Source organism: Tachypleus tridentatus, chromosome 2 (genome assembly GCF_004210375.1).
Source record: "Tachypleus tridentatus isolate NWPU-2018 chromosome 2, ASM421037v1, whole genome shotgun sequence".
NCBI lineage: Eukaryota > Metazoa > Arthropoda > Merostomata > Xiphosura > Limulidae > Tachypleus > Tachypleus tridentatus.
Window position 1 is genome coordinate 155,804,867 of NC_134826.1, and position 17,415 is coordinate 155,822,281.

General features: G+C 30.6%; 1 protein-coding gene across 1 annotated transcript in view; it reads left to right on the forward strand.

The window, feature by feature from the left end:
- LOC143245660 (uncharacterized) overlaps positions 1–17,415 on the forward strand; it is a 92,054-nt gene that overhangs the window by 39,541 nt on the left and 35,098 nt on the right. The window contains exons 10-13 of the mRNA XM_076492009.1: positions 4,312–4,395; positions 11,547–11,779; positions 13,225–13,507; positions 14,866–15,081. Coding sequence (XP_076348124.1) covers positions 4,312–4,395; positions 11,547–11,779; positions 13,225–13,507; positions 14,866–15,081 — 816 coding nt within the window. The remainder of the gene's footprint in view (positions 1–4,311; positions 4,396–11,546; positions 11,780–13,224; positions 13,508–14,865; positions 15,082–17,415) is intronic.

The window sequence follows — 17,415 nt, forward strand, 5'->3', positions numbered from 1 at the left end:
TAAGCACTGTACCTAGCAAGTTGATATCAAAATATATGCAGTGTGTTGGTACTGTATTGATTTGTAACCTCTGTACCTAGCATGTTGATATGAAAGTATGTGAAGTGTGTTGGTACTGTATTGATTTGTAACCTCTGTACCTAGCATGTTGATATGAAAGTATGTGAAGTGTGTTGGTACTGTATTGATTTCTAACCTCTGTACGTAGCAAGTTGATATGAAAGTATGTGAAGTGTGTTGGTACTGTATTGATTTCTAACCTCTTTATCTAGCAAGTTGATATGAAAGTGTGTGATGTGTGTTGGTATTGTATTGATTTCTAACCTCTGTACCTAGCAAGTTGATATGAAAGTATGTGAAGTGTGTTGGTACTGTATTGATTTCTAACCTCTGTACCTAGCAAGTTGATATGAAAGTATGTGAAGTGTGTTGGTATGTATTGATTTCTAACCTCTGTACCTAGCATGTTGATATGAAAGTATGTGAAGTGTGTTGTTATTGTATTGATTTCTAACCTCTGTACCTAGCAAGTTGATATGAAAGTATGTGAAGTGTGTTGGTACTGTATTGATTTCTAACCTCTGTACCTAGCAAGTTGATATGAAAGTATGTGAAGTGTGTTGGTACTGTATTGATTTCTAACCTCTTTATCTAGCAAGTTGATATGAAAGTGTGTGATGTGTGTTGGTATTGTATTGATTTCTAACCTCTGTACCTAGCAAGTTGATATGAAAGTATGTGAAGTGTGTTGGTACTGTATTGATTTCTAACCTCTGTACCCAGCATGTTGATATGAAAGTATGTGAAGTGTTTTGGTATTGTATTGATTTGTAATCTCTGTACCTATCAAGTGAATATGAAAGTATGTGAAGTGTGTTGGTACTGTATTGATTTCTAACCTCTGTACCTAGCATGTTGATATGAAAGTATGTGAAGTGTGTTGGTACTGTATTGATTTGTAACCTCTGTACCTAGCATGTTGATATGAAAGTATGTGAAGTGTGTTGGTACTGTATTGATTTCTAACCTCTGTACCTAGCAAGTTGATATGAAAGTATGTGAAGTGTGTTGGTACTGTATTGATTTCTAACCTCTGTACCTAGCAAGTTGATATGAAAGTATGTGACGTGTATTGGTATTGTATTGATTTCTAACCTCTGTACCCAGCATGTTGATATGAAAGTGTGTGGAGTGTGTTGGTATTGTATTGATTTCTAACCTCTGTACCTAGCATGTTGATATGAAAGTGTGTGGAGTGTGTTGGTACTGTATTGATTTCTAACCTCTGTACCTAGCATGTTGATATGAAAGTGTGTGAAGTGTGTTGGTATTGTATTGATTTCTAACCTCTGTACCTAGCAAGTTGATGTGAAAGTGTGTGAAGTGTGTTGGTATTGTATTGATTTCTAACCTCTGTACCTAGCATGTTGATATGAAAGTATGTGAAGTGTGTTGGTATTGTATTGATTTCTAACCTCTGTACCTAGCAAGTTGATATGAAAGTGTGTGAAGTGTGTTGGTATTGTATTGATTTCTAACCTCTGTACCTAGCATGTTGATATGAAAGTATGTGACGTGTGTTGGTACTGTATTGATTTCTAACCTCTGTACCTAGCATGTTGATATGAAAGTGTGTGAAGTGTGTTGGTATTGTATTGATTTCTAACCTCTGTACCTAGCATGTTGATATGAAAGTATGTGAAGTGTGTTGGTATTGTATTGATTTCTAACCTCTGTACCTAGCATGTTGATATGAAAGTATGTGAAGTGTGTTGGTATTGTATTGATTTCTAACCTCTGTACCTAGCATGTTGATATGAAAGTATGTGAAGTGTGTTGGTACTGTATTGATTTCTAACCTCTTTATCTAGCAAGTTGATATGAAAATATATCCACTGTGGTTATATTGATTTCTAACCTCTGTACCAAGCAAGTTCATATGAAAATATATCCACTGTGGTTATATTGAATTCTAACCTCTGTACCTACCAAGTTCATATGGAAATATATCCACTGTGGTTGTATTGAATTCTAACCTCTGTACCTAGCAAGTTAACATGAAAATATATGCAATGTGTTTGTATAATGTTGATTTCTAAGCACTGTACCTAGCAAGTTGATATCAAAATATATGCAGTGTGTTGGTACTGTATTGATTTGTAACCTCTGTACCTAGCATGTTGATATGAAAGTATGTGAAGTGTGTTGGTATTGTATTGATTTCTAACCTCTGTACGTAGCAAGTTGATATGAAAGTATGTGAAGTGTGTTGGTACTGTATTGATTTCTAACCTCTTTATCTAGCAAGTTGATATGAAAATATATCCACTGTGGTTATATTGATTTCTAACCTCTGTACCAAGCAAGTTCATATGAAAATATATCCACTGTGGTTATATTGAATTCTAACCTCTGTACCTACCAAGTTCATATGGAAATATATCCACTGTGGTTGTATTGAATTCTAACCTCTGTACCTAGCAAGTTAACATGAAAATATATGCAATGTGTTTGTATAATGTTGATTTCTAAGCACTGTACCTAGCAAGTTGATATCAAAATATATGCAGTGTGTTGGTACTGTATTGATTTGTAACCTCTGTACCTAGCAAGTTGATATCAAAATATATGCAGTGTGTTGGTACTGTATTGATTTGTAACCTCTGTACCTAGCATGTTGATATGAAAGTATGTGAAGTGTGTTGGTATTGTATTGATTTCTAACCTCTGTACCTATCAAGTGAATATAAAAGTATGTGCAGTGTGTTGGTTTTGTGTTGATTTCTAACCTGTATGCCTACTAAGTTGGTATGAAAATATATGGAGTATGTGGGTATTGTATTGATTTCTACTATATTATACACTCATAAACTGACTTGACTTAGAAATCATGCATGTACCACCGTAATATTCATATGTTAGATGGAATATACAATAGGCATATAATATATGAAAACATATGTGGTACATATAAATACTTATTGTAATGACAGTAAATGTGTCTTCATTAATGGTGATAACCCAACATTTTTCATTTATTATATTGTGACATCCAATATTCATACTCTAAATACGGAGGATGTGACATCAGTTCTTTGTCAGTCACTAGGTTTCTGGAGACTTTTAAGGTCATGTCACTGACATGGTACACTGGATCATTAGTGTTGATGTTTAAGGTTATAGTGAAGAAATAAACATAGAAAAAGTGAATATGAAATTTGACATTTGTACATATCATTTCAAACCACATAGGTGCAGCATATGTAGTAGAATTGTGCTTTCTGTGGGTTAAAAAAAGACTTTCATATTTCATGTACTTCTGTGTTCCTCAGTTTTTCCTTACCAATACAGTGATAAGGTAAATGTATGTGTTTTTATAGCTCATACATTCTTGCATATCATGGGTGCTCCATAATAAAATGGTTATTGATAAAAAGTCAAACAGATTTGGTATTAATTTCTTTTCTCTTAGATGTACATGAAGTCATTTTGTTATATTATTCTTTCATTGAAGACGTATCCAAGTAATGAGTTTATTTGTAAGTGATTAAATCTTTCTCTGCTGAAGTGGATGTAAAACTGTTTACATTAATGTGCCTTAAACGAAATATCAATGGGAAGAAATGTGTGCGGAAATGAATTGTGTAATTTACTAAATCATCTAAATGTGTGGGAAAATGACTGGTGTAATTTACTAAAACTTTTAAATGTGTAGGAAAATGACTGGTGTAATTTACTAAAACATTTAAATGTGTGGGAAAATGACTTGTGTAATTCACTAAAACATTTAAATGTGTGGGAAAATGACTTGTGTAATTCACTAAAACATTTAAATGTGTGGAAAAATGACTTGTGTAATTTACTAAAACATTTAAATGTGTGGAAAAATGACTTGTGTAATTTACTAAAACATTTAAATGTGTGGAAAAATGACTTGCATAATTTACTAAAACATTTAAATGTGCAGGAAAATGACTTGTGTAATTTACTAAAACATTTAAATGTGCAGGAAAATGACTTGTGTAATTTACTAAAACATTTAAATGTGCAGGAAAATGACTTGTGTAATTTACTAAAACATTTAAATGTGTGGAAAAATGACTTGTAATTTACTAAAACAGTTAAATGTGTGTGAAAATGACTTGCGTAATTTAGTAAAACATTTCAATGTGTGTGAAAGTGACTTGCATAACTTACTGAAACATTTAAACTGTTCCTTACAACACTGTAGTTAAACTTGTAGCACTGTTTATAAACTTTGTGATGATTTTCAGGACTGTACATGTTATTTCTTATTGTTCTTTATTCAAGAGGATGAAGCAAGTGTACAGCAGCCTTCATCTAAGAAACCAAGGAGAATAGGAAGTAAGAAAAGGAAAGCAGTAAAGCAATCAGGTACTAAATCATGTGAAATATTGAAAAAGTGGTTAGTTTAGCCTAACGCGGGTATAATGATTAATTTGGCTATATACTAGTGTAACGTATTAGGGTAAACTATTACAGAATATTGTTTTTCAATACAGAATATTTCCTTATTTTATTTTCACTTTGAAAGTTTCTCTTGCATTTTTTCAAATGGGAAGCTTATGGAATTTCAGTAGGTATAGGGCAGTGTCTTGTATATGTTTCCTGATGCATTGTTTAAGTAAATATAAATTATTTAATCTATTATTACTATCAGTATAAAAATAATAGGAGACTTGTATTTCATCAGTGACTGACAGAGAAAAAGGTCAAAGATAATACTATATTACTTGTTTTACATATGTCTTATTAATTGTTATAAAAGTAACTAAATGTACAGCTTAAAAATGTATTAAGTTAGGTAAAGTTAAAATAGGTGAGATAATAAATTGTGGTGGTAATAATTCTTCATAAGAGTTGCTTGTGAGTGGCTCCTGCATTCAACTGTTTGGTACAGTAATTTGAGCTACACATTTGCCAAGCAATTTATAACTCACATGGTGGGATTGTTAGTAAAAGACACAGTTAAAAGTGCAATAGAACAATAAAACATGTAATCTGTTAGGAGCCTTGAGATGTATAGAATAACAAATTATAGCATCTTGTTGTAGGTGGAGGAAAAACAGTAATATAAGTTACTTCAGATTTTTGCTATGGGTATTACACGGTCAGTGAAAATGATCAAGTCCATGTGGAATTAGAGTAGAGAAAATAACTGCTAAAATATAAAGTTTATCTGACAAAATAGTTTTATATTTATTTATGAGGCTTTAGAGGTTACATAAATTAAATTTGAAAATTATCAGGTGAAGAAAAGTATTCTATTTTTAAGATGAGGATAAATTTGTAATTGGGGCAAACATCACTTTGATTCTGTAAATAGATGGGCAAATCTATAGTAAAATATTAAATTAAAAATTGTTTGTTTCTGTGTGCAAAAGACTTTAAGGTTTACAAAAATCTTCTCAGATTTTGTGAAAGTTACATGGTCCGTATCAAAAGTTATGGTCTGTGAAAGTTACATGGTCCGTATCAAAAGTTATGGTCTGTGAAAGTTACATGGTCCGTATCAAAAGTTATGGTCTGTGAAAGTTACATGGTCCGTATCAAAAGTTATGGTCTGTGAAAGTTACATGGTCCGTATTAAAAGTTATGGTATGTGAAAGTTACATGGTCCGTATCAAAAGTTATGGTATGTGAAAGTTACATGGTCCATATTAAAAGTTATGGTACGTGAAAGTTACATGGTCCATATTAAAAGTTATGGTATGTGAAAGTTACATGGTCCATATCAAACGTTATGGTATGTGAAAGTTACATGGCACATATTAAAAGTTATGGTATGTGAAAGTTACATGGTCCATATTATAAGTTATGGTATGTGAAAGTTTCATGGTCCATATTAAAAGTTATGGTATGTGAAGGTTTCATGGCCAATATCAAAAGTTACAGTATGCAAAAGTTACATGGCACATATTAAATGGCACATGATCCTTATTAATATAGATTTATTTTATCTAGAGTTAAGACTCATCACGTTTTACCAAAAAAATGTATATTATACTCTAGTTTAATAGCACTGTATATTCTTCACCTATATTATACTCTAGTTTAATAGCACTGTATATTCTTCACCGATATTATACTCTAGTTTAATAGCACTGTATATTCTTCACCTATATTATACTCTAGTTTAATAGCACTCTATATTCTTCACCTATATTGTACTCTAGTTTAATACCAGTGTATATTCTTCACATATATTATACTCTAGTTTAATAGCAGTGTATATTCTTCATGTATATTATACTCTAGTTTAATAGCACTGTATATCCTTCATGTATATTATACTCTAGTTTAATAGCACTGTATATTATTCACGTATATTATACTCTAGTTTAATAGCAATTTATATTCTTCAAGTACATTATACTCTAATAGCAGTGTATATCCTTCATGTATATTATACTCTAGTTTAATAGCACTGTATATTATTCATATATATTATACTCTAGTTTAATAGCAGTGTATATTCATGTGTTTTATACACTAGTGTAATAGCAGTGTATATTCATGTGTTTTATACACTAGTTTAATATCAGTGTATATTATTCATGTATATTATACTCTAGTTTAATAGCAGTGTATATTCATGTGTTTTATACACTAGTTTAATAGCAGTGTATATTATTCATGTATATTATACTCTACTTTAATAGTAGTGTATAGACTTCATGTATATTATACTCTAGTTTAATAGCAGCGTATATCCTTTATGAATACTATACTCTTGTTTAATAGCAGTGTATATTATACACTAGTTTAATAGCAGTGTATATTTGTCATGTATATTATTCACTAGTTTAATAGCAGTGTATATCCTTCATGTGTATTATTCACTAGTTTAATAGCAGTGTATATCCTTCATGTGTATTATACTCTAGTTTAATAGCACTGTATGTTCTTCATGTATATTGTACTCTAGTTTAATAGCACTGTATATTCTTCACCTATATTGTACTCTAGTTTAATAGCACTGTATATTCTTCACCTATATTATACTCTAGTTTAATAGCACTGTATATTCTTCACCTATATTATACTCTAGTTTAATAGCACTGTATATTCTTCACCTATATTATACTCTAGTTTAATAGCACTGTATATTCTTCACCTATATTATACTCTAGTTTAATAGCACTGTATATTCTTCACCTATATTATACTCTAGTTTAATAGCACTGTATATTCTTTACCTATATTATACTCTAGTTTAATAGCACTGTATATTCTTCACCTATATTATACTCTAGTTTAATAGCACTGTATATTCTTCACCTATATTATACTCTAGTTTAATAGCACTGTATATTCTTCACCTATATTATACTCTAGTTTAATAGCACTGTATATTTTTCACCTATATTATACTCTAGTTTAATAGCACTGTATATTCTTCACGTATATTATACTCTAGTTTAATAGCAGTGTATATTCATGTTTTATACACTAGTTTAATAGCAGTGTATATTATTCATGTATATTATACTCTTGTTTAATAGCAGTGTATATTAGTTGTGTATATTATACTCTAGTTTAATAGCAGTGTATATTCTTCTTCAAAATTATAATCTAGTTTAATAGCAGTGTATATCCTTCATGTATGTTATATTCTAGTTTAATAGCAGTGTATATTATTTATGTATATTATGCTCTAGTTTAATAGCACTGTATGTGCTTCATGTATATTATACACTAGTTTAATAGCACTGTATGTGCTTCATGTATATTATACACTAGTTTAATAGCAGTGTATATCCGTCATGTATATTATTCACTAATTTAATAGCAGTGTATATTCTTCTTGAAAATTATAATGTAGTTTCATAGCAGTGATATTATTCATATATATTATGCTTTAGTTTAATAGCAGTGTATATTATTTGTGTATATTATACTCTAGTTTAATAGCAGTATATATTTTTCACGTATATTATACTCTAATAGCAGTGTATATTCTTCACGTATATTATACTTTAATAGCAGTTTATATTCTTCATGTATATTATATACTAGTTTAATAGCACTGTATATACTTCACGTATATTTTACTCTAGTTTAATACCAGTGTATATTCTTCACGTGTATTATACTCTAGTTTAATAGCAGTGTATATTCTTCACGTGTATTATACTCTAATAGCAGTGTATATTCTTCATGTATATTATACTCTAGTTTAATAGCAGTGTATATTTTTCACGTATATTATACTCTAATAGCAGTGTATATTCTTCACGTATATTATACTTTAATAGCAGTGTATATTTTTCATGTATATTATACTCTAGTTTAATAGCAGTTTATATTCTTCATGTATATTTTACTCTTGTTTAATAGCACTGTATATTCTTCACGTATATTATACTCTAGTTTAATAGCAGTTTATATTCTTCACGTACATTATACTCTAATAGCAGTGTATATTCTTCATGTATATTATATACTAGTTTAATAGCACTGTATATACTTCACGTATATTGTACTCTAGGTTAATAGTGTATATCCTTCATGTATATTATACTCTAGTTTAATAGCACTGTATATTCTTCACATATATTATACTCTAATAGCAGTGTATATTCTTCATGTATATTATACTCTAGTTTAATAGCAGTGTATAGCCTTCATGTATATTATACTCTAGTTTAATAGGAGTGTATATTCTTCACATATATTATACTCTAATAGCAGTGTATATTCTTCATGTATATTATACTCTAGTTTAATAGCAGTGTATATTATTTGTGTATATTATACTCTAGTTTAATAGCACTGTATATTCTTCTTGAAAATTATAATCTAGTTTAATAGCAGTGTATATCCTTCATGTATATTATACTCTAGTTTAATAGCAGTGTATATTCTTCACGTATATTATACTCTAATAGCAGTGTATATTCTTCACGTATATCATACTCTAATAGCAGTGTATATTCTTCATGTATATTATACTCTAGTTTAATAACAGTGTATATCCTTCATGTATGTTATACTCTAATAGCAGTGTATATTCTTCACGTATATTATACTCTAGTTTAATAACTGTGTATATTCTTCAGGCACATCTTTCGTAATGAATATGTTGTTCAGGAATATTTTGGTAACATATTTTTTCTCACTTGGACATGTTTTGAAGATAATTATTTCATGCTTTAACATTTCATTCATGGTAGTATGTTATAATTGTTATTAAAATAAAATTCTAATTAAACTCTTTTGAGTAATATGAATTTGTAATACATTGTTTTTATACTATAATGTTATGACTGATTTGGTTTTATGGCCTTCAAAGAATTAGAAATGTGTTTTAATTATTTCACCCTGGGTATGTTTTAGTATGCATGGCAGAAAGTTCTAGAGCTGTACTTTCAAAATCTTATTAAATTAATTTTCAGTAATGTTATACCATTAATGACATGAATGCTTAGATAATAATCCATGTTTTAACTTGACATACACTTTAAGTTTTTAAAGTCAAAGAAAATGTGTAAAACAAATCCTGAACTTACTCTAATGTTAGAGAGTAACACTTTCAGTCTAGGCATGTTATCATCTCTGTTTTATCTACCACCAGCTACAACAAAATGTAAGAAATTAAACATGTATTACTCTCTGTAATAAGTCATTATTTTTTACAACCTTTAGTTTTTTTTGGCCACAGAGCTATAAATGGAAAATCATACTTTTCTGCCACATCTTTCAGGCTTTGTTGATAGTTTTTTTTTGTTTAATTATACATAACTTATAACCAATTGAAAGTTTAGGTATTCCCTTTTGACTTGGGAATGACTTGTTGTATAATGCATTGTGTTTTGAACAGATAATCATTAATTCCACTCAAAGTACAAACTTCATTCCCATTGGAAAGTTAATTATCAGCTTGGATTAATTTGTCACATAGTTAGAAAACCAGAAACATTTTAAGAGTTGGGGGAAGTGGTGTACATTTTGCATGTTATGAGTCTATGTGCTTTTCTGCCTTATTTAATTAAATTAAAATTATCTAATGTACTACTACTATTAATAGTAATACATAGGCTAAATTGTAAGTGACAGTTGACAAGAAGAAAAAAAAGATTATGTAAATACGTTCTTGTTTTTCATGTTTGTTCTTTATTTATTATTGTAATAGTAACTAAAATGTAAAAATAGGGTTATTTTTAGGTTCTTTAAGTAAAATAAATAGTATGAAAAAATGTTTCATAAGGCATTCGTATGAGTAGCACTTAGGTGATGTAATTCAATAGCATTATGTGAGTTGCATGTACCCCAAATGATTTTAACTTATGGCAAAAATAGAAATTAAACACCCTTCAAAGGTTAATAAAGTTATAAAACTGAATTATCAATAGATATATACTGTTATGAGCTTAAAATCTACTGAGGATGAACTATTGTAGTTTCATGTTACAATTTGAAATCATCCAAGAAGTAAAAAAACCTAATTAAATGTATTTCCTTGCTTTTTTGTGGTTATGAGGTTTGCCAAATTGAACAATCCTGTTTTGAGTTAGGATAGAGAAAATAATAGATGAAATATAAAGTTTTACTGGAAAAAGTGATTAAAATATGTTTAGGAAGTTAACACAAAGGAAATAGATATTTGAGATTAGCAGAAGTATTTTTAATTTTAACATAAATTATATTTATGTACATTAATGGGCAAACCTTTATTTTAGTTTGTTTAAAGTATGTCACAAAAAAAACATGATTTTTTTTGTATGTGAAAGACTTGTAATGTTAAATGAAAATCTGCCAGATTTTGTAAAGATGTACGCATTATATTGAGTTAGAAATATTAAATCTATAAAGACCTCAAACGAATACAAATAGGTCATGTAGTTGGTCAAATTGACCATGCCTTTGTTTAGAAGTATTAAATCTATAAAGACCTCAAACGAATACAAATAGGTCATGTGGTTGGTTAAATTGACCATGCTTTTGTTTAGAAGTATTAAATCTATAAAGACCTCAAACAAATACAAATAGGTCATGTGGTTGGTCAAATTGACCATGCCTTTGTTTAGAAGTATTAAATCTATAAAGACCTCAAACGAATACAAATAGGTCATGTGGTTGGTCAAATTGACCATGCCTTTGTTTAGAAGTATTAAATCTATAAAGACCTCAAACGAATACAAATAGGTCATGTGGTTGGTCAAATTGACCATGCCTTTGTTTAGAAGTATTAAATCTATAAAGACCTCAAACGAATACAAATAGGTCATGTTGTTGGTCAAATTGACCATGCCTTTGTTTAGAAGTATTAAATCTATAAAGACCTCAAACGAATACAAATAGGTCATGTGGTTGGTCAAATTGACCATGCCTTTGTTTAGAAGTATTAAATCTATAAAGACCTCAAACGAATACAAATAGGTCATGTGGTTGGTCAAATTGACCATGCCTTTGTTGATATTTTATCTCAAGACTGAAATGACTATAATTTATATAATGTGTTCAGTCTTTGTGCTTTAGTTTCTCATAAGTACAGGTCAATTTAATTGTATTCAATGTTTCAGAATTGGAACAAAAGGCACCAGCTCCAAAAGTCAGGCACTATGATCCGACAGTTATCCGGCAGTATATCAGTAAACAGAAATCTGAGAGACGGAAGCAGATGCTAGAGGAAAGACAAAAGACAGCACTTGTTCAAGAACGGAGATTTCAGCAACTCCAACAGCTATATGCTAAACAGAAAATTACAGCATTAGCTAGTATTAAGAAACCAATCCAAGATAATGATAACAAGAAGGCAGGAAATTAACACTTAGAATATATTAAGAAATGATTTACTTTTTAAATTAAAAAACAAGAAAATGCTAAAGATATGAATCTCTTACTCATTAACTTTAAGTGTTGCTTACTATCTAAAACACTGTAGAAAATTACTGATACATTTACTTACCTCTCCTCACACTCATAGCTATTTTCAAATTTACTCCTTCTAGCTCACACATTTTCATTTGCTAATTGCCTTGAAACTCTCACCTAATTCCACATGCATACCATTGGTTCAGCTGCATTTAAGCTTGCATATTAACATGCAACAGTCCTCCACCAATAGAAGTGGCAAATCTTCCTATTATAGTTGACTCCATCTGTGAAACTGAACAGTCTTCACTTCTTTATATGCTATAACAGTCTTATTACATAGTGCTTGGTTTCAAACTTTTTTCTCTTTAGTGCACTTTTGAAATATTTAGCTACTGATTCTTGCATTCTTTAAGTATTTTTTGTAATCCAACGTTGAGTTGGATTTCTTTATTTCATGGTGAATTATAATTTTTACACAATTACTGGTAGGTAGTCAGTATTTACGAATTTAATATTATGACTACAGTGGCTACTGATGGTACTGGCACTCAACAGTCTGGTATAACAGTTGCAAGTGTGACTGTTGGTGGAGGAAGTGCTGGGCCAAGAAGTCTCCAGATCTACAAGCAATTATTTCATCACATGAGGACTTAGATCAAGACAATTTGGACTTGGACAGCTTCCACCTCCCTTCCTTTTCTGTTGGGTAGTCTGGTTATATAATTATTTGCCCAATTCCTACATTTTTGCAGCCTCAGTTTTCCACTGTCTTCTTCTGGCTCCATCCTTCATACACACACCCAACTTCTTATCAGAGAAGCTGTTTAGGTGGGTTGGAGAATTCTACTATTTCTTCTCCCACCCATCCAATATCATTATTATTATTATGGGTGGCACTTTTTATCTCATATTTGAGCTTAGCCCTTTCCTCTTCACATATGAACCATGGAGGTTTCCTTCCTGTGCAAGAGGTTCTGTCATTTTTTGGAATTTGGGCATCATTAGAGGCCTTTATCTATGTACTGTACTACTATACATTCCTCGCAGTTGGTATTACAAAATCAATGACACCTCATCATGGACCCACAGGACTTACAGATATCCCTTCCTGCTTCCCTTCAATCTGACTTCCTATAGTGGTTAGACAGGGTCAACATGACAGTGGGGATACTTATTCTTCCACTCTTCCATTTCGTCTGGATACTCCAAATTGCGGAGAACTGTTGCATGATGATTTGTAGATGAACCACGTAGTATACATACAGAATTAGGCGGGAGTTCCAAGCCTAGTAACTGTAAGAGGAGGTAAATACTGGAATTATACTTTTAGTGTAGGAAAATACTGACTTCAGTAATTATGCTTCTGTTAAATTAAATTTACAGAATGAGTCTGATATGACAACCAAGCCCACTTCAACATCTCAGTCTTCACACAGTGAAGAAGAGCACATGAGTTCTTTGTACCTTGAAACTGGACCTTTGTCTACTTCTTCAGATGAGAAATCACCTTCAGCAAATCAAGTAAATGATGAACAGCCTGTCCTTATCCCTCAGGCAACAGATGTTAGGGTTGAGTGTACATCATATCAATTACCAGCTACTGTTGAAGAGGGGTCCAGCGATTTGTTGAAATACGAGACTCTGAGCAAGCCAGAAGTCTTACAAGGTAAAGTTTCTTTCTTGGCAGCTGGTTTTTCTTAATTTCATTTTGTTATCTGTGTGCAAAATACCACTGAATATGACCAGAAGTCAAAAGCAAGAAAATCTACAAACTTGATTTTTAAGATTATCTATAGATTAAACATAAATTGTTTGAATTTATTCTAATCATATCTGTTATGTAAAGAAAATTAAGTTTCTATAAGAGGGTATCAACACTTAATTAATACCTGGCTTTCACCTCCTTTTTCTAAGTGATAAAATCAGTCTGGTATTTTGTTTAAGTTCATGAAAGTGGTTAATTAACCCTATTGCTGTGGGTCAAAAGTCATGTCATTCAAAAATTTATTGAGCTACTATTTTATGAATGTATGCCAGTAAGTTTAATATCAAACTGTTGATTATAATTCAGATGCTAGTATTATACATTAGTTAAATTATTAATTCAAAATTAAATGTTAAAAACAATCATAAATATTGATTTTTGTGTCTCACATGGTATGTTAAATACAGTACTAGTTCAAACCAGATGTTTGCAGTTTCAAAATACAAAGTCTGTAGTTTCTTATAAATTAGAAACTCAAATTACTAATAGTAACAAGTTAGAATGTAAGATGAGAACCTCCTTTATTATCTGTTTGCTGAGATGTTGAATCAAACACAGTAACCCTTCTGAGATATTGCTCGTATACAGTTATAACAACACATAATTATACACCTTATGTTATAACGATGCTTAATATACTGTCATAAGATATTATTGATGTTAAAGTATAGTTGTTTCAAAGTTATAACAACACAATTACATATCCTTATGTTATAACAATACTTAATATACTATTGCAAAATATTAATTATGTTAAATTATAGTTGTTTTAAAGCTATAACAACACATAATTGTATACGTTATGTTTGTCAACAATACTTAATATACTATCATAAAATATTATTGATGTTAAGTTATAGTTTGAAATCTTGCACAGTAAACTGATACTCAAAATATCTTAAGATTTAACATTAAATATTTGTTGTTGTAAGATTAAAATAAATCAGAAGTACAATAATACAAAACTTCAAGGTGATTTACTCTGAGATTTGAGTACTTTAATTAATTGCAATTTCTAGAAAAAATTGTTAGAATGAAAATGAACTTTAATAACCTTAAAATCTGTTTATTGCTAAATTTTGAATTAGAAATAATAAGAGTATACTTCAGGTAAGGAGTATTTTGAATTAGAAATAATAAGAGTATACTTCAGGTAAGGAACATGATGTAATTTTGTGGGAGAAATCTTTATTGCTCAAGTTGGCTTTTGTTAATTTTGTATTATCTTCATTAAAGATGTTTATTGTTCCTGTCATTAGCTCAGCAAGAAACTTTTGTACCTCCTGTTGTCAAAAACCTCCAAACGTTAGCCACGTCTATTCAAAGCAGAATTGATGAAGAGAGTCGACGACTGAAAGCTCTTCTTGAGGGAGTTAGCTCAGATAACAGTTCTCAGTGCTTAACGTTACCTTGTGAGAGTGGAAGCCATGTGTCTGAAGGAGAAAGCAGTAGTTTCAATGAAGAAAGTTTACCAGGTAGCAACTAATGATACTGTTTGTTTCTTACGTCAGTCAACATGTGTAGACAATATGACAGTCAGTTTCTTTGCTACATATTATCTGTATTAGTAAAGAACATTTGATAAGAGATATGTGTCATTTGTCACTGTCTGCGATCTTCTATGTTTTTAACCTTTGTTGTCAACTGCTGGCATAAGGATGTTTAAGAGATTGTCTTTGTTCTTCATCAGCTCTAATTTCAAACCATATTTCAGTGTTTCAGTTGGATTTGGGTTATCTAGAGTTATTGTCTGGTATTCCATAATACATGAACATAGGTATTGCAGCATTGTTTAGAATGCTGTGTTGTGGTCCCTCTTTAAACCAACTAAACGGGTTCTTGCTGAGTTGCTATCTCACCAGTTTATAAATCTTGGGTATTGCAGCATTTTCCACAACTGTGGTAGTATAGTGGTTCAATTTTAAACCAAGATAAATGGGCTGTAACTGTATTACTGTCTCTAACTTGGCATAAAGCCAACATCCATAGTCCATTTTACAAAATAATTAACACAAGGTACTTCCATTTATGATGGTTTTCATCTCAGTTCTTATACTATTAAAGGTGATGCCTTGGTTTGATGGCTGTAATGACTAGTTTTTCAGGTGCAAGCCCTCTTTTAGGTCTGGAAATTTTGTGTTTATTATGTATTTAATGACAGATGTGTTATTACGTATCAGTGTTTTCTTGGACCAAATAATGATTAAAGTTAGAAACCTAGAATGAAATGTTTTGAATGTAATTACTGTTGATGGTGCAGACAGTAGCCAGACCTCAGTTGTAGTTGACGAATTTTGTGTGAAACATTGATATATATTGTTTAATTAAGTTTGGAATGGATTGGAACTAATACTGTTAAAATAACCAGGTATTAATACCAGATTTAATGGACAATACGCACCACATCAAAGCTACTTTTGCTACTAGATGTGAATGTAAATTTTAAAAGATCAGAATGTAAGGCAATCAGTTTGTCAGTGACATATGTTTACTGTTATAGAATTTTATAAATTATTAATTTCTAAGTAATCAAGAGTAAACTGTCTAAAAATGTTTGATTTTAATAAAAGTAGATAAACTTAAATTACCTGTGTAAACAATTTTACTAAGCAGTTCTGTTTCTATGTGATTTTACTTAAATCAGGCTTTTTAGACACATATTATCTCCTTATGTGATTTGAGTTAAATTTTTACACGTAATTTGTGTACTTAAACCTGTCTTTCAATAGTTATATTTTATCCAGGACAGTAGTCACTTCTACACACAGAAAACTATCTAATATCACAAGTTTTCTTGTGAATTATGCTACTGCATAATGACATTATTATGCAACAAAATCCCTCCTTCAGTATGAGGGTGGAACAGGCTCATTGTGTACTTACTTTCATAAAGCTTTTGAACTCATAAATTTTTCCCAGTACTGAACACAATAGACATGTTTTTATTTATAATTTAACATGATTTTCGAAGTGTAGGTAATTTAATTTCTTCAGCCCATGAACACTTGTTCATGTACCATCTTCTAATACTTGTGTGAAGGATTGATATTCTACACAGGTTGTGTGATAATGATATCTTATGGATGCACTTTAATGAGGATGATGTGGTGGCTGCATAAATGAAATACTGGGCTCTTTCAGCTGCCAGTACCTTCAGCTCAGGTCCCTCCTTTTGGTGTTCTTCACCTGGTTAGGCTTTGGAACTTTTTCCTTGTTAAATAGAAACTTTTGTGTATTCTTAGGCCTTTTATTTCTCTTGTGTTATATTCTTTTTTTTCCTATGAGGTCAGTGCTATATTTAAACACCTTTCTGCCATCTTACTGATTTACATTGAAATTTTAATTAAACCACTTAATTATCAATGTATTTAAAGTAAACTGTTATCGTCCAGTGTGTTATAATACTTTTATATTCAGGTTATACTATCTACATCTACATTCCTTTGTTTTGAAAGAAATCTCTCAAACTTTGATCTTTTAGTCAGAGTTGGTGTACCTTAAGTAATTTAGGTGTTTTGTGCAAACATTCACAGTATGTGGGTTGCTTACCAATAATTCAAATACATTCCAAAAACTTCTATGGGAAAAAACCATGATAAAAGTTTCTCAATTTAACATAAGCCACTTCCACTTTCAAAATAGAAACTGTGTTGCTAAATGGCATATTTAACTTGAATGGCATGTTTGTAATCAATAGAAAGGAAATATTTCATGCTATGTGTTGTAAGAAGGGGAGGAAGTTAAGTTATGTATGTTTTTTAAAAAGAAAATCAAAATGAAGCTTATTGTTGAAAGTTGTGTCCATGGTA